The 17078-nt window shown below is 49.2% G+C and overlaps 2 protein-coding genes across 4 annotated transcripts; one reads left to right on the top strand and one right to left on the bottom strand.

The window, feature by feature from the left end:
- The first annotated feature begins 238 nt into the window (after positions 1–238).
- LOC104164351 (heat shock protein 30C-like) lies at positions 239–1067 on the top strand. Its single transcript, XM_009703652.1, has one exon. It carries the CDS (start codon positions 323–325, stop codon positions 920–922), a length of 600 nt encoding a protein of 199 aa, XP_009701954.1. The 5' UTR covers positions 239–322; the 3' UTR covers positions 923–1067.
- Positions 1068–3154: 2087 nt separating this feature from the next.
- On the bottom strand, positions 3155–7513 carry RAB5B (RAB5B, member RAS oncogene family). 3 transcript variants are annotated; one of them, XM_009703649.1, is made up of 5 exons: positions 7269–7434; positions 6033–6163; positions 5593–5715; positions 4737–4830; positions 3155–4319 (listed from the first exon to the last, which is right to left on the bottom strand). In XM_009703649.1, exons 1-5 carry the CDS (start codon positions 7432–7434, stop codon positions 4204–4206), a joined length of 630 nt encoding a protein of 209 aa, XP_009701951.1. In that variant the 3' UTR covers positions 3155–4203. The 3 variants fall into 3 exon arrangements, with proteins under 3 accessions (XP_009701951.1, XP_009701952.1, XP_009701950.1); XM_009703648.1 differs by having other exon boundaries at positions 3283–4319; positions 6033–6184; positions 7269–7513; XM_009703650.1 differs by lacking the exon at positions 5593–5715 and having other exon boundaries at positions 6033–6184; positions 7269–7513.
- Positions 7514–17078: the final 9565 nt, after the last annotated feature.

Genomic DNA, 17078 nt, shown 5'->3' with positions numbered 1-17078 from the left:
CGGGTGTTGCTGCATCACGGTGGCTCTGCAGAAACCCGAGCTCCCAGCAGTGACTGCAGCTCACTATTTGCGGCGTGTGACTCGTCCCCAGAAGCAGGCGCTGCTATTTTGGCCGGCGGATAATCAGCCTCGCAAAAATAGGCGATGGCTCCAGGAGGGTGCGTGGGGAGAGAGTGTTCTGGAAGGGGCACACCCCTGGGCAGGGGAGGTTTTTTCACCAGCGCCAGCGCCAGCGCCAGCACCAGCACCAGCACCAGCACCAGCACCAGCACCAGCACCAGCGCCAGCGCCAGCGCCAGCACCAGCACCAGCGCCAGCAGCGATGCTTTGCCGAATGCACCTCGCACCATTTGCCTCCAGCTCCCTGGCCACCCGCCTGGGCACAGTGAGGACCCTCTGGCCGCACGCAGAGACCATCTTCACTGAGCTGCAGCAGGAGATGGAGAAAGCTCGGGAGTTCATGAGCAGCTTCGAGCAGTTCTTGAGCAGCGGGAGCAGCCCCGGCCGGATCGGCATCACCACGGAACGAGCTCCGAGCACCAGCGCAGCCCTGACCCAGGGCTCCGGGGAGGGCTTCTCTGTCTGCCAGGACGTCAAGAACTTTGCTCCGGAGCAGCTGTCGGTGAAGGTGGTGGGCAGGAAGGTGGTGCTGGTGGGGCAGAAGGAGACACAGAGCACGGATGAGAAGGGCTCCTTCTCCTACAAGTACGAGGTGCTGAAGCGGGAGTGGGACGTGCCTGAGGAGGTGGACGCCGAGGCGCTGACGTGCTCCCTGTCCAAGGAGGGGCAGCTCCGCATCGAGGCCCCCCGTCTGGCCCTGCCAGCCGTCCCGGAGAGGAACGTGCCCATCCAGGTCAGCCCTGCAGCCCCAAAGCCCGGGCCAGCCTCTGAGGCCGGAGCCACCAAGAAAGCCCAGGTGTAACGGGAGGGGAACCGATGGCCTGCGGCAGGACCGGAGCAGACAGCAGCAAGTCTCGGGTTTTAGCCCAGACAAGCTCCATCAGCAATGATGTCATTTTTTTCACTATACTGGAATGCTTTTGTATCCAATAAAAATACTTTTGCATAGAACCTGCTTGTGCTCTCTTGGTGTTGCTTGATGAGGAGGCTGGGCCCTGGTCTCAGCTCTTGATGCCAGAGGAGCTGGATGCACGAAGAGGGAAGAACCTCTCTTGCTGCCTTAGAGACGCACAAAATGGGGCCGACAGCGGACCCAGAGGGAGGGAAGGCATCTGTGAGCCCTGTGCTGCTTGTGGGGGTAGGGGGAGGCAGAAAGCTCCCAAGCAGAGAGGGGCAGCCCCTCTCACCTGTACGGGAGCAGGGGCAGCTCTCCCAGGCAGCAGGCGGGCTGCCCTCACTCCTTCCTCACTACCGTCAGCAGCTGCACTAGCTCCGCAGCCCCTCACTCCCTGGGCGAGGCTGCTGAGTGGGAAGACAACCGCACTGGATGGCCTGGCTGGGTGTAGGGTGCCCCTGTCGTACCCACGCTTTCCCCGCATGCAGCTTGGAAAGGGGCTGCTGGAGCCCCCTCTGAGGTCCCAGCAGCAGGGAGGGTGAAGCCTTCTCCAGGCGCCGTGTGTAACCCCCACAACCACCCATGCTCAGGCCCGAGCAGGCAGCAGGTATGCAGGCAGGCACGCCTGCTTCTGCCAAAGCTGCTCCGAGCTTGGGCAGCCCTTCCCCACGGCAGCGGTGTGCCAGCAGCGAGGAGGCTCCGCTCTGCGGAGCACAGCTGCTCACCTCTGCAGCCAGCAGCAGGTCCCCAGCCCGGACACTGCATCCCTCACAGCTGGGCAGCCAGACCCCCCCTCAGGGCATCGCAGGCTCCTTCGTGGAGATGGAGACCCAAAGTCCTGGAAGGAGCAGAAATGAAGGAAGCCCCATCAACCAGGAACCGAGTAAAAGAGTAAAAGAACCAGCAGATGGCAACAGCACCTCGCGTTGTGTGCCCGAGACCTCCAGCTGGGGCTGGGGAAGCCCTTCTCCCACAGGTCCCTCTCTTGCTGCCCGGGGAAACCAGCAGCACCAGTCCAAACCACGCTGGAGGCAATGAGGCCTCAGATGTCCCGAGCTCCTTTGGCAGATGAGCAGCAAGGCTTCCTCGCAGGGGACAGAAACAAGCAGCACCCATGGCACCAGGTGAGCACAGCCCATTTGAGGCCTTGAGCCCACACACTGCAGGCAGCCTGTGCTCCAGCCAAGTGTTGGGAACTCAGTCACGGAGTTGCTCCAGACCCTTCCAGGACTGTAAGGAAATCCAGCATGAGCAAGAGGCACCAAGACTTTGGATAGGGGATGAAGCCCACATGAGCCAAGGCTGTTCACACAGACAACTTTATTCACAGCTACCCAGCAGAACTTTCAGAGCCCCAACACCACAAGTTAAGGGCAAGCCCAGCCCAGGGACAGTTACGCTGTTGACTGTAGCTCTGCCTCCCGCAGAGCTTCAGCAGCAGCCACACAAGCGAGGAGAGGCAGCAGGTTCAGGCACCAGAACATCACCATCTTGGAGCTCTCCCAAGCACACAGGGTGCCAGCCCAGCAGCATCGTGGTAGCTGCAGGAGGACGCGTTTTCCATACTGACTCCAGGTCTCACCCATGTGTGTAGGGATCTCAAGGTCCACGAAGCGGTGACAGGAGAGTAGCATCATTCGGGGCCATCAACCTCCAGGGACAGAGGCATTTTGTTCATTAATACTTGAGCACGGTATTCCCAAGCCTGTCCAGTTGTCAAGCTGAGCTCCTCCGCATACTGCTCCCCCCACTTCTTCCCAGCCTGCACTGTAGGTAGCTCCCCTAGAAGTGTTAGGCAATGAGTAATTCCCACTATTTGCCTCAAGCTTCCTTGCACACCGCTGCACAGCAACACCACATGCTTACTGAATCCCCTGCAGCATCAGCATAAGGAGGTTCCTGCCTCCCAAGGGAGCTGACTGCTGCAGGAGCTGCTGGTTCAGCCCAGACAGAGGTCCAAGGGCAAGCAGCCCACATTTTGCCCTGCCCAAGGAAGGGCACGTCTCCCTACAAGAAAGCCAGGCATTGTACACACCACAGCAGCTGAGCACATCTCAGCCTCCAGCACAACTGTTATGTTCTGGTCCACTCCCCTTCTGGTTTGAGCTGATTAAGAAACATGAACATTGTTGATTATGATAGGTTTATAAAAATTTTTTTTAATCACACAAAACTGAAGTTTGTGATGAAGACTAAGTTGACAGTTCCTCTTAAATACCAGTATGCATAAGACATTGCATTAGGCACTAGGCAGCAGCCAACATCAGTTAGAGTCTGGCAACAGAAGCCATTTTAATACCTCCCTTCATACTTTGTGGAATTACAGGCTTTTGCAATACATATTGTTTCCACTGACAAGTTATCCGAGGTTTCCCCCACCCCACCTCTGTACATCAGTAAACCATGTGTATTCACACTAGAGTAGGGTTAACAACATTAGTGGCATCACAACCATCAAAAAAAGGACAATTTTCTATACAAGATTTTTGCAAAAGTTGCAACAGGATTAGTGCATAACTGGAGATAGAAAAAAAAAGAAGAGTTGGCATGCTAGAGTCCAACACAAATAAAGACAACAGGCAGCTAGTTGTAGGTACTATATTGACAAGATACTGATTGGTTACATGAAGAAACACACAATACAAAATACAGAAGAAGCCAGTTTTGCTTCCCTCTGCCCCACCCCAGAATACTCATAATTGATTTGGTCAATAAGTGGCTGAAAAGCCAGAGTTTGTCACTATAATGCTACAGTTTAGTGGTTGTTCTAGGCATATCATACTGGTATTAGCCTTAGCTTTTACATACGGGTAATTTTAAACAAGGTTGTCTAGTCTCAATATCCCTTTGTTTCCAATAGTGAACTACAGTACTGTGGGACCTGGGTGCTGCTGGCCCTCACCCGTGGGCAGGGATGAGCTGGCTGGGCAGACACCAGGTCATGCATCCACCACCACCAGGAAGAGGGAAGAGCAGAAGTTCATATATTAAAAAAGTGACTTAAGACTTAGAATTGAATTAGTATTTGTACAGAAAGGTGCAGGTGGAAGAACTCCCTCCAGCCTATGATCAGAAAGGGATGGAGAAATCACAGCAGCCACCGGCAGCAGCCGCTCTACGGTAAGTGCGATTGTTAGCGTGGATTCCAGTCACGTCATTGAAGGGCTCTGTCAGGCGGGAACGGTTGCTCAATTGCTGCAGCACTGGCTCCTGCTAGGCTGACTGCTCTCCTGAAGGTCAACCACCCGATTCCTACCTGGGCCACCAGGAGTGTTCTGGGGTTCATTTTTTGGCAGTTTCTTGGCTAGAAAGAAACAAGATGTTAGTAGGCTCCTCTGCAGAGGTCAACCTCCTCCCCACTGCAGACCACAGGCTGAGCTCAGCTTGCTCTGGCCCAAGGTCCCACCTCTTAAGGAGTCTGGGACTGGACACTGTTAGCAGCACAAGTACAGCAAACAAACCCACTCCTAGCTCTGGCTGTCATCAGCCCTGCTCCTTCCTTACTCACCACCTCAGATAAAGGGAGAGACGGAACAGGGTTTGCCAGGCAAAGGCTCCAAACACTCAGGGAGTGAACATTCACAATGTATAGCAAACTGGTCATCTACTCCAGTAGGAGCCTCCAGACCCTGGCTGATGTGGGAGCTCCCACAGTTTCCAGCGAGCTGCACTGCTGGTGCTCAGAGCCACCCCAGCCATCCTTCTGCACACAAGTTGTTACCTATTGCCATGAAGATTTCATTCACATTCATCGCTGTCTTTGCTGACGTCTCCATGAACAGCAAGCTGTTGTCATCTGCATATGTTTGTGCATCCTACAAACAATCACGTTAGAATGGTAAAGGCATCCTGCCAAGAGGAGGCCCAAGCAGGCTTCACACGCTTCACTTGTTGGCAAACTAAACACTGAAGAAACGCTCTGTCCCACCCCAGTCCCCTGACCCCGCCTGGCCAGGACAGTTGGGAGACACGTACCACTGACAGTACTGCATGGCTGGTGTCCCCGCAGCCAAGCTGGGGTACAGCAGCACAGACTGTTTGTGAGCCAAATGTAGACACAGCATGTCCCGAGCAGCACACCACCTTGTACTTTGGTTAGCCGGGAGAGTAAAACACACTGTAAATGCACCACAAGCAATCCTGTGCAGAGGTCTGAGATAAGAGCTTCTCCTTCAAAGTCTGCCTTAGGTAAGGTAAGAGCTGTGAAGAGTACAGAACAAGCTGGGAATGATTCTTCATGTGTCTTGTATCTAAAAGATGCCGTTTCATACACTGCTGAAGACAGCCCCAGACGAGTAAGGCACCAGAAGAGACTGAAGACAGAAGCTTGTGCTCTGCGGGCCTTGTTCTCCACATTCATCATAATTGTTACCAACAAGAGCTATAAGTGCTGTGAAAGGAGTGCATGGGAAAGGCAGGCTACAATTCACTTTAAGTGGCATCCTGGGGTCCTCAGCAGCATAAATCTTGACTTCCACTCTCCCTCAAAGCATTTTGCACATAGCCACTATCACCCCCACTTAAAAAGCTGCTTTCCTGACTTGCTCAGGTAACAACTGATCTGGATTCCCACTCACCTGGAAGTCCACAGCTCTCTTGGTAGCAAGGTCTGCCTTGTTTCCTGCTAGTGCAATTACAATATTGGGGCTAGCCTGCCTCTGCAACTCTTTCACCCAGTTCTTGGCTCGTACAAATGTGTCCTGGAAGCAAACAGGAGGCAGCAGTCAGGAAGGGCAGCCTCTTATTAATCCACAGTGAAGATATGATTAGAACAAGTCTTCCTGTAAGAAGTGTTCTGCCTCTACAGCACTTTGTAGCAGGATCCTTTATCAGCTTAGACAGCCTTGGTCAGAACTGAGGAAGAGGTCGTTAGCAGTTTTCAAGAAACTCAGTACCTGCAGGCAGGCATCTGCAAGGGCTCTGAACCCAGACACTCTCCCAGGGAACTGAGAAGCATCAGCTGCAAGCGCAGACATCTCCTCCCCAGTAAACACCCACAGCCCTACGCAGTACTCACTGTGTTAGTGATGTCGTAGACAACAATGGCTGCCTGGGCACCTCGGTAATACATCGGCGCCAGGCTGTGATACCGCTCTTGTCCTGCTGTATCCCATATTTCAAACTTCACCGTTGTGTCATCCAGGCAGACTGTCTGTGTTAGGAAGGCAGCTGAAAGAGAAGGTACATGTTTGCCTTACCTCCAGCTGGAGAGCCCCTGCAGCAAGAGCCAGGAGCTTGGAGCAGTTCTGCTTTTGCATGGGAGCGAACAGAAGGCCCAGACAGAGGCCAGTGCAGTGCCACTTGCTGTGGAAGGTGCAGCTCTGCTGTATCACCAAGCTCCTTGCACACAGAACCCAAGAGCCCCCAGGCAGCCAACAGGAAGGTGGCCCCGAGAGCCTGGGGAAACAGAGCCAGTGGAGCAGCAGTGCTGGCAGCCCCTTCCCCAGCAGCCTCCTCTCACAGATCGCACAGTACAGCTTCAGCATCGCTGGGATTAGCTTTGGAGAACACCACAGTGCCAAAGCTCTGAAGTCAGACCAGTTACACTGCACTCCCCAATTTACTAACTGGTTATTTTCTTGTTCCAGCAAGTATTATACCATGTGTTACAACTAGGATAAAGGCAGGCAGCCTTGGATACAGATTGAAGCAGAACAGCAGAGTACCCACATGGACCTCTGCAGCACAGCATTAAGCCATGCTTGCCCATAAGCTATACTCACAGCTATGCTTACTGCCTGCATGGGTTACTATAGGGACAATTCAAGCCTCTTCTCAGTACGCACCTCCTAATATTACTGCCCAGAGACCCAGGTACCAATCGACCTTTAATTGGTGACACTGTGCTAATGATTTCAAGCTAAAGAACTACTAGACCTGAAAGAGCTGTGGAAGTAGTTAACGGCATCAGGCTAGAAACAGCCCCGAAATCCCAGGTCATGGTCTGAAAAGATAATTAAGGGCTATAAACCAAGCTGAAGGCCTCAGTTCTAATTAAAAGCAGGAATTCAAGCACTGGAAGCAAAGACGCCTTAGAGGCAGAGTGCACGGTTGCCATAGCATTATTCTCTGCTGCACTGATCTTCACGCTAACAAATAAATTGTAAACCAAGAGTTAAAGCATTAGCTGCTTCACTATTTATAGCAAAAGCCCCAGACCAGATGGAAATAGTCATTATTACCTCTGATACCCCTGGACTGCATTAGTGAGGCGAGCACCTTCTAGCCATAGGCATGTGGAGTTGGCACTCACCTCCAATCGTGCTCTCCTGGTACTCGTGGAACTGCCCCTTCACGAAGCGCAGAACGAGGCTGGACTTCCCCACTGCCGACTCTCCCAAGAGAACAAGTTTAAACTGGCAGATTTTGTTTCCAGCGGCTGGTCCATTCGGTCGAGCAGCTCCACCTCGACCTGCCATTGTGGCCTAAGTGCAGGAGTGCCAAGAGTTACAGATGTTGGAGGTTCTGCACTGGGATCCACCCGGAGGCAGGCTGCAACTGGAAGAGGAGGTCAGGGTTAGTGACACACTCACAGACCAGCTGTACCAGTTCTAGAGGGTGGGTTTGATCTGCAGCCACCATCAGCACAGGCAGGTGGTGGCTCCTTCCCACAGTGGGAAGTTATTAACTGCATGCACCACAGCACTATTGGGCAGTTTCTGTCAGTCAGCAGCTCCTTCAGACGGATCTTCAGTCTTCCGAGCCTCCTTGGAGAAGGGATATTGGTAACACAAGCTTTCCTCCCCACCAGTGGGTCCTCCAGCACTTCCACTGCACGTGGATGTTACACACACCTTGCTAGGGTGAGGCAAGTAAAGAACAGCCAGCACACCAATTGGTGTCATTAGAGCTTAGTCTATTAAAACAACAATTACTCAGTACGTGGAGGTAACTGAGGCTGACCTTTAGCTCCTTCCTCCTCTCCCAAGTTCACAAGGCAGCAACTTCAGACTATCAGTGCAACAGAGATGTTCAAGCATAGCACGTAAGCCACTACAAGAAGCAGTTCTGTATGTCAGCCCTTTAGATCACAAGGTATTCAGGCAAAGGGACTTTCTATATTTCGTCTGTTAGTTTAGAGGTACTCACACCAAGCCATTAAACACTGCATCTTAGAGCAGTCCCACAGGGAGGGAAGTCATTCGGTAGCAGCCGCTTTCCAGGCACAGGCTGCATGTTCCAAGACTAAAAACAACTGCTTCCCATCCCTGCTGCAAACGGGTACTTACCACAGAACAAGAGTCTCAACAGCTTGATGCAAATGCAGAAGCAACACCCAACACTTGCCACTTCCCAGACCCCATCCCAATGCCCTTATCCCACATCATTCAAGGTCCTCAGGCTACTGGCCCCATTCTTCAAGAGAAGCCTGTTCAAATCCAGCTATGCTGAACAGCACAAAAAGGTAGCATCACCCGTGATCAGAACTGCCACCCCATCTCCCCAGCACCAAATCTCTAGAGTTGCGCGGAAGCACAAAACCACTGCAAGAACAGCAAGACAAGCTGGTTTACATCCATAGTTATCCAGAAGTGAAGTCTCAGTGCCTTCCCAGCCATTTAGCTCAACTGCATGCAACACAGAACAGGAGTACTTCCAAAGCGCACAGCTACACAGATTCAGGCATATTTCCTGTACTCATCACAACTCCCACTCCTGTCAATGATAAATGCTACAACTGATCACATCTGCTCTGTATCACCACTTTCCCTTCAACTCTCATAACCCAAGCTTCTTATTGACAGAGACAACTGCCAAAAAAAAAATCCCCCCAAAGCCAATTTCTCCTTGTTCTGAGTGTACCCCCAAAGAAACCCTGGGTGTGCTCTGAGTACCTCCAGCATTTACTCAGCAAATACCAAATTCCTGTGAATGAGAAGCTTAAAGCAAGTTGAAATGGATCTGAACTGGAGCAGTGTGTCCTGTGAACAAGACTCAGGCCTGCCTCAGTACAGAGGTTTACCAAAGAAGAGTTTCAAATACCTGCTTTCCAAAGCAAAGCCTGTCCAGTTGTGACTGCTGTGACGCTACTTTAAATATGTCTCAAGTTTAAACTCAATTCCATAGGTTGTTAGGAAACCTACAGCCATCTCCATCTGAGAGCTCATCTGGAGCGATAGCCCGTTTGTGCCATCGGCTGGAGGACCCCTTCAGCTTTCAAAACACCAAAGCACTTGAGCATACTCTGACCTACAGAGACATTCAACCTCAAATTGTTTTGACCAGGAGGCAAGCCAGAAACCTACTGCTAAGCCAGTACCATTCACTAAGGCTAGGAGGTAGGAAAGAAACCATGAGGAATAACTTCTCAGCACAGTGAGATGTTTCAGTAGCCTGAGCTGTGAAGAAGCCACTGCTTTGAGCGGCCTGCCCAATCTTGGGTTAAGTCAGTGAAGAAATCGCAATTCAGAGCTGGGTCCTTACAAATGCTAGTGACACTGTCAGGTCTGCCACCTCCTCTTCCAAGAAAAGACAAACACTGTTTTGACAGGATGAGAAAGCTTGATAGGAAGCAAATCAGCAACTTGTTTTGCTGGACCATGAGGAAGCAGCATTTTACAGCTCTGGCCAGGAGCTGCTTGGTTACCATCAGCCTCAAGGAGTACATCAGCAGCTCTACATCTCCACCAGCCTGAAGAAGTTTCCACCTTTTAGAGTTTCTCCTCTAAGCAGAGTTTGCAAGGGAACAGCTTTTGCTTGTTTAACCTTGTATTCATTTACCAGGGCAGTCTATCAGCAATAGGTAAGCTCTGTCGCTGTTTCAGACTAACATTCTGCACATTAAATGCCACGTGAATCATGCCTCTGCTGAGTTATGACCTCCTGAAATGTGATAGGGGTGATTCCCAGAGCAAAACAAGGAAATGAGCCTGTTGACATCCTCAAGTCTTAGCATGACCTACATTTCACAGATCTCAATTCATTTTGCCATCTGGTTGTGCTACGTGAACTCAAACAGAATTAGGCAAGCACGTCTCTACGTCCAACTCATCATGGAGAGCTACTGATCAGAGCAAGTAGTTGAACAGCTAGAGCCTTTATACCACTTTTAATTACAGAGAACCTGACTGTCATCTAAAGATGGCTTGAAGTTTGGCTGCAGGATTATATGACTTCATGTCCACCTGAGAAGCTGCCAGAATTTTAAGATATTTGGGTGGCATTTATGTGGTTCAGATGACCCTAACCGGTCACTGAGGGTCTCGGGCTAAAAACATAGATGAGATCAGGATGACCAGCTTAGCATTTCTGCTGACATTCACAGGAAGACCAAATAATTGAAGTGAGCAACTACCAAAGCTGTAGACAGTGAGAACTCTCCACTGCAGGACGATTGCTTTGGCACTTTTTGCTAGTGCCAACGTCTTTGAGGATTCCTGTCAGAAACAGAACTCCACTCTGCTGAATGCAGAAGTAACAGGCAGCTAAACGACAGCCTGGATCTGTGCTAGATCAGCCCACAGCCATCAGTGAATTTTGGTTTGAGAACCAGGGAGTGCTTCATGCTGCATGAAGCCATTTCTGATGCTCAGGGAGGCTGTTCATCCCCCCCTCTTCCAGCAGGGTGGATTGGGCATGCACCCCTCCCTGCAAGAACACAGACACTCAAGCCATGGGTCAGTCAGACCAAAATAACTACAGCAATACTGGGCAGACAAGTGAAAGCAGCCAAAGCCACAGCTTGCCATACTAATTCAAGAAGTCAAGACCATGAGAAGGAAGGGTATGACAGGGTACCCATGTAATCAAGATTAATAAGTATTAATTTTCCTACTGGCTTCTTGTAACGAGTGAAACTCAGCAGCTCGTGATGTCACAAGATCCATAAAAAGGTACGTGCTTGTTTGTTTGCTTGCCCTATCCGTCTCCTGCTTGCTGAAGCACACACAGGAGCTCTGCATCAGACAGGCAAAAGTACCTTTTTTTCATTGTAAACTCTTGGAACAGACTCTTGTTTGCTTTGGGATCAAAAACAAGTTTCAACGCCTGATGCCTTCCAGCAACCAAGAACTCTATCACTTCTGCAGTCCATGCTGAGGACCTCACCTGTTTGTCAGAATTTGTTGTAGGGGCTTGTACACTTCTATGAATATTGAATACAAGAATTTGAGTGCCCTAAATGAGAAAGCACATGCCAGCGCTGCCACATTCCCAGCCTACCCAAGAGCAAGGCAGTTCTTCAGAGCTGTTGGGATGCTTGAGAATAGCACAGGAGCTGGTTTCAAACAAACCACCCCAGTACAAGAACCACAGTCTCCACAGGGCAACTACTATCAGATCCCTAAGTTAATCCCTGCATGAGACGATTGCTTCACATGACTCCCTGCCAGAGGGAAGCTGCTAGTTTAAAGTGTCAGAAGCTACAGAATCTGATATTTTTGCCCTGTGTTCACCCAGTAGCAAGGACTACTCTGAAAGCTGGAGACATTTAGAAACCCAATCCTGAAGACTCTAGTTACCCAAGAGAACTGCTTCTGCTCTCAGCTATGCAAGCAGCAATTTCACTGGGGATTTGTTGGCTTAGAATCAAAATACTCAAGACAAAAGCCCCAGTGAAGTATTTATCTTGTTAAATAGCCGACAGCATTACATGAATTCCTTGGCAGAGAAAGACCTGAAGTTACTGAGTGGTTTTGCTTCACCTACCACTGAATGGGCAGCGAGCCATCGCTAGCAGGAAGCTCGTGCTGCCTTACTCCCACCCAGAACGGACAAGTCAGCGTTAGGATCCAGATTCACAAGCAGCTTCCACAAGCAGGACAGCAGCAAGTGTGCGACCCACCAGAGCAACACAGACTCCACTGGCCCAGATTAGCATAGCATGGAGCATCAACCTGATTTTCCAACGCATTAATGTCGTTAATAAGAACAAACTTCAAAAGCCTTACTGCAGCGGGGTCCACACTGCAGAGGAAGGAGTAACAGATCCAGCTCTTACAGACGAGATGAACCAGGAAACAGACTTGAAGTCCAGACCTCAGTCCCTCAGCTCCACAAAGTCTGATCAGTTTTAATACTTCATCTTTCTACAGACAACATGCACTTCCCTCCACAAACAAAGAACACAGTCTCTTGATCAGTAAGGCTATAATCTGGAGCTTCAGTGACAGCTCTAAATTGGGGAACTAGTCATTGCAGTTGTCAGGAGCTGCACTACAGCCTTCAAATGTAGATTCAGAGACCTAAATCAGCTCAGACAGCAGTTTCAGAAGTACTCCTATGGTTGTTACACTACCATAAGCTAAAGTCACAACTTCTCTGTACAGTCTCATGCCCAAGCCTCCCAAAGACTTGGGCACACTCATTTTAATTGAGGTAAATAGGATTTACATTGGTAAAAAGTTAAATTACTTTTTGTTGGTAGCTACAGTCCTGAACAAGCATAGCAGAATCCGTAATACCAGCTCCTTTTCATGTTTGTAATACATGCATCTGTTTCCCGACATCTGCAGAGCCATGGCCTCCAAAGCAGCCCCAGCAGCCAGCTGTTTTTCAAAGCAGCTTTTCAAAAACAATTCTATCAGAGATTTCAAGGCCACTGCCCTGCAGTTACCACTCAATCCAGCGCAGATGCTACGTGGAGCTGAGCGAGCAGGATGGTACAACACGCCGTTACCCCGAGCTGGGCAACCCAGGGCCAAGCCAGCAGAAGAGGCCCTTCCATCACTTCACAACACAAGCTGAAGCCTGGTCTTATGAAGGATAGCTGACAAGCGCACTGAAATGGAGCCATCTTCCTGCAGTCAGCTCTAAAGCTAGATTAACAAAGCCTTTAAGGCAAGACAAACCCAAGAGAAGAAACTGTGGTGAAGGTCAAGTTTCTGCTACTTCTGAAGGCCTCATGGATGAGGCCCTACTGACAGGCTGCTGCTCCGTGCTGAGCACAAGTGGCCAAACTGAAGATCTGATCTAAACAGGCAGTGCTGTACTTGGGCAAGATCATCTGAAGTTCAGATGAACTCAGAACACATTGTTAGATACAGAAAACTGCCGCTCAGTTTGAGACTAAATCTCATTTGCTAGATGTCATCTGCTTGAACTAAGCAAGTCAGCTTTAAGATTTCGGAAACTGAAGCCAGGAACACTTGTGCATCCTACAGAGCTGATCTGACTTTGGAAGTTGAGGCAAAGATCACAGCCTGCATGACTGAGTCAAGAAGTGCAGTACTTTGGTCAACAGGAGTTACCAAGCTCCCTCGAGCCTTCTTCTAGCCAGTTTAACTGCACACACATCCTCTCAGAAGGGCTTCCTAGGTTTAAGCGGTTATCCTTTACCAGGAAATGCCTCATGAGGTAAAAAGACATTACACTTACTGATGCTACCTTGGAGCTACATTTTTTTAATACTCAGAGACAGTTGACTAGGTATCAGCAACAAGAATTATTAGCATGTTGGTCACCCTGGCAGCACAAGGAAGTTCCATGCCTAATCCAGTGTGGGTTTTAATTCCACAGAACAGCATGACTAATTGCTTTTAAACCTGTAGCTAGTGTCCTATTAGATCACCATAGCTGAACAAAGAACAGACAGTGAGGCCAGGCTGAGGTGTAGTGCTTCTGCCTGGTCTTTGCGTACCAGGAAAGGAACAGGGATAACAGTAGAACTCATTCTAACCAGTCGTGTTGACAAGGTAGCAAGTGAACTCAGACCAGATCAGTGATGGAAGACCCATGAATGCAAGCTTTCAGCACTGCTTTGGACAAGCTCTACTTAACTAAGCTATGGAGACAATACACTTGCAAAGATCGCTTCAAAGAGAGCAGAATGAGAAGTGGTAGCTTTCTACCAAGTGTTATCAAGGCATGAATTTCAGCAAAAGACTTCTCTGCAAGAGATTTGCATCACCTTCACTTCACATAAGCTTCTCACTAGCTGTAGGAAGCAAAGCCTCCATATTCCCTGTCCCTACATTAACTCCCTCTTGGAGGTCTTACCTACTTTTCTTGCAGTACCAAGGATAACTAACTTAGTCCTGTTTCACAGGAGATGAGGCACGGCTAGGCTGAAGGAGTAACTCATGAGTGCAATCTGGACCAACTACAAATTGAACAAGAGCATCAAGTTTTTAATTCTGCAGGCAAGGTTCTTTTAACTCCTGTTCTTGACATTGTCCACTGCTCAGCATGCCTTCAAAAGACAAAGCTTAATTTTGACCAGAAGTCCAGCAATGTGTGCTTTTAGACAGCACCTACTATTCTCTGAACAAGAAGGGAAGATTGTTAACAATGCAAAGCAGAAAATTGCCATCTTCGCTGCAAAAGAATCAGTGACCTTCATAGTATCTCTTCCAGACTGCACAAAGATCTGTTGCCTCTAGCAGCTCCTTATTTGGAGCCCTACCAAATAAAAGCAAACATGAAAACCAGTGTTCTCTTATCTGTTTATGTAGAGCTACTCACGCAGTTCATGCCTGTGCTCCAGGGGAGGAAAGCATTCCTTTTAGGATTTAGATGAAGCTTTATTCTTCCCCAATACTGTTACTTCCAGGAAGGTTCATTGTTTCTGGTCAGCATTTGGAGCTATTTCATAGTGTTGCTCTGATGACTTCACAGAACTTGCATAAAAGGACTTCAAACTTCATACCCGAAGGGAATAAAACAGCTGACTCTGCCATTTCTACATTCTACCCTCTTTTAAGTATGCTGACCAAGACACTTTGGGCTACACCCACTTCATTAGAAGCGTTCCCATTTAATTTCCTGTGTCTGAAAATACTTGGCATTCTCTCCCCCTCCCTTTTCAGGGAGATGCCATGACCACCTATCCACTAAACATACAGCCGTTTAAGAAGTTAGGGGCAACAGTTGATGACTAACAGGGCCCAGAGCAATTCTAGAGCTGATCCCTCTTTAGATGCAGAAGAGCTTTGCCATGATGAAGATAATTCCACTTCTCATCACAATGATTAAGTTTGGCCAAGCACACAAAGTATGAATACATTACTACACAGTTTTGTTTCAAACACTGCCCAATCCATTACTGGTTTCACTAGTAAAGCAGATGGACCTAAACCCAATTCTGTTCACAGTAAAACTAGACAAATGTTTTACTATATTTATGCTCACACATCAACTTGGCCTTCCCCTTACTGCTCTCTAGTAATGTAAACCCCTCTTCAGTAGTCCCATTTCATCTTGCCCACGCTGTTTCCTCACCTGAAGGGGTATCAGCACCTACTTAAACAGCCTCGAGGGACCTACACTGCCTGGCACTATCTTAAAACAAATGTAATCTAAATCAGTCTATAGAATCTTAGGGGGAAAGATTGCCTCTAGAGGTAGATTTTTGCTATGGAAAGTAGCTGACTGTTCAGGCATACTGTTGAGACTCAAGAGAAGTCTGAGATTATTTCAGCACTGAGACCCAGTTACTGAATCTAAGCATTGCTTTTCCTAACCTTACAGGACTACATAGAGTTGTGCTTTACCTCCTCTCCTCACTCCAAGAATGCATTAAGACCAACACTGGTAGCTGCCTACACACACTATTCTGAATTCTTCACCCTTTTCAGTCACAGTTCTTTCATTTCATTACCCAGTTAATCTGAAAAAAGCAAAAGACTTCTAGAGTGAAGGCAGTAGAGAGTATTAATGGGATATTGCAAGAAAGTTCACTCAGCACGGAACGTCAAGCCACTATGAATCAAACTACCTTTCTTTTTTTGGCCTCAACCAAGCTTCAGAGTCCTGCCTCCAGAGTAGGCTCAGGAGTCCTAACTTAGTGCAAAGCAGAACTGATGTCATGCTATAAGCAGGGCAGCTCAAATGTGTTGACCCACCACACAAAAAGCTAAGAATAGTAGATGCAAGTTGTTCCACATAAGACTTAAAATAGTACCTCAGTGTACTCTCTTCCCTCCGATTTCCTTACGTGCTTGGAAACAGTCAAGGTCAGAACTCCAATAGCCACATACAAAAGCAACAAGCTAAAGGTCAGTTGAGATTGGGTCAACACAGTATTTGGTCTTGCTGCCAGACCAGTTTACAGCAAGAGTCACAGTTAGTTAGCAGAGAGCAACTGTGACTGCCACGGCTCCTCACGGCTCCCACCCAGCCGCAGGAGTTTTAGCAGCACCTTGAGCATTACTAGGAATAAGGTTCAAGCAGGTTTCACAGGATTTAGCACTACAAACCTGTTGCTTATACTTATATCTGCACTACTAGCCTTTGCAGGATCACATACCAACTATGCCCTCAGCTTACATGCAGTGATCTCTCCCACCGTGCTGAAGGTCCAAGGATGGCCTTGCATCTGAGCGGATTTGGGTTTCCTTCCGGACAAGCTACAAAACCTTCTCAGACTTTGTGCTTCATTCAAGAGCCTGCAACACCATGTATTTCGCTCCACAAATGCCCCTTGAGGGGCATAGGCACTGTGTTTGTCACCAGCAGCTATCCAGAATAGTCTCCATTCCACTAGAACCTATTTTCAGCAGATAAAGTCACATCCTTCATTTAGGTAGTTCTCTACTCAGGAATCTGGTCAGGCTTTCCGACTTTTAGTTTCTATTCCCACCTCAACAGCTGACTAGCTGCAACAATATATTATACCACCTCTAACCTTACAGGTGCCAGATGTTCCTCAAATTCCATTTAACTTTCAAACAGTCATCGCTACAAGAGACAAAGGAGTTGGGAAACAGCAGTCAGGCAGAGCCACCACACCAACAGCAGGCACTTGTACTTGCTGCTGAGCGAGCCTTTCCTACATATGAAGAAAAACAGCCTGAAGGAGTGCCAGACTTGAGACTCCACAATGCAGACATGACATTCTTGAGTTGGAGACCATCACCTTTGACCTGCTGATCTTTCCGATTGGCACAGCTCCCTTTCCTGGTGACACCTCACTACGAGATCAGTGCCACACTCCACAGGGCCAGAGCCGCCGGTGCGCCACGGCAGCGCTGCTCTCCCGCCTCCTCAGGATACCCAGCGGGACCGGCTCGCCCCGAACGCGGCGAGGGGGCGGTTATTTCGGACGCCCTCGAAAGCCGGAGCCCCCCACCCTGCTGACAGCAGCGCCAGCTCGCTCCAGACCCCAGCTCACGCCACCCGACGGCAC

The sequence above is a fragment of the Cariama cristata genome, unplaced genomic scaffold (genome assembly GCF_000690535.1).
Source record: "Cariama cristata isolate BGI_N322 unplaced genomic scaffold, ASM69053v1 scaffold35607, whole genome shotgun sequence".
Taxonomy (NCBI): domain Eukaryota; kingdom Metazoa; phylum Chordata; class Aves; order Cariamiformes; family Cariamidae; genus Cariama; species Cariama cristata.
This window is presented reverse-complemented; position numbering and strand designations above follow the sequence as displayed.

What these genes read in the sequence shown, in the direction of transcription:
- RAB5B (XM_009703648.1), bottom strand. Translation starts at nt 7,434, where the DNA reads ATGGCAGGTCGAGGTGGAGCTGCTCGACCGAATGGACCAGCCGCTGGA. An exon ending in TCTACGACATCACTAACACA is followed by an intron (nt 5,716 to 6,032) that starts GTGAGTACTGCG and finishes GTTTGCTTCCAG; the next exon opens with GACACATTTGTACGAGCCAA. An exon ending in AGAGAGCTGTGGACTTCCAG is followed by an intron (nt 4,831 to 5,592) that starts GTGAGTGGGAAT and finishes GATTGTTTGTAG; the next exon opens with GATGCACAAACATATGCAGA.
- LOC104164351 (XM_009703652.1), top strand. Translation starts at nt 323, where the DNA reads ATGCTTTGCCGAATGCACCTCGCACCATTTGCCTCCAGCTCCCTGGCC.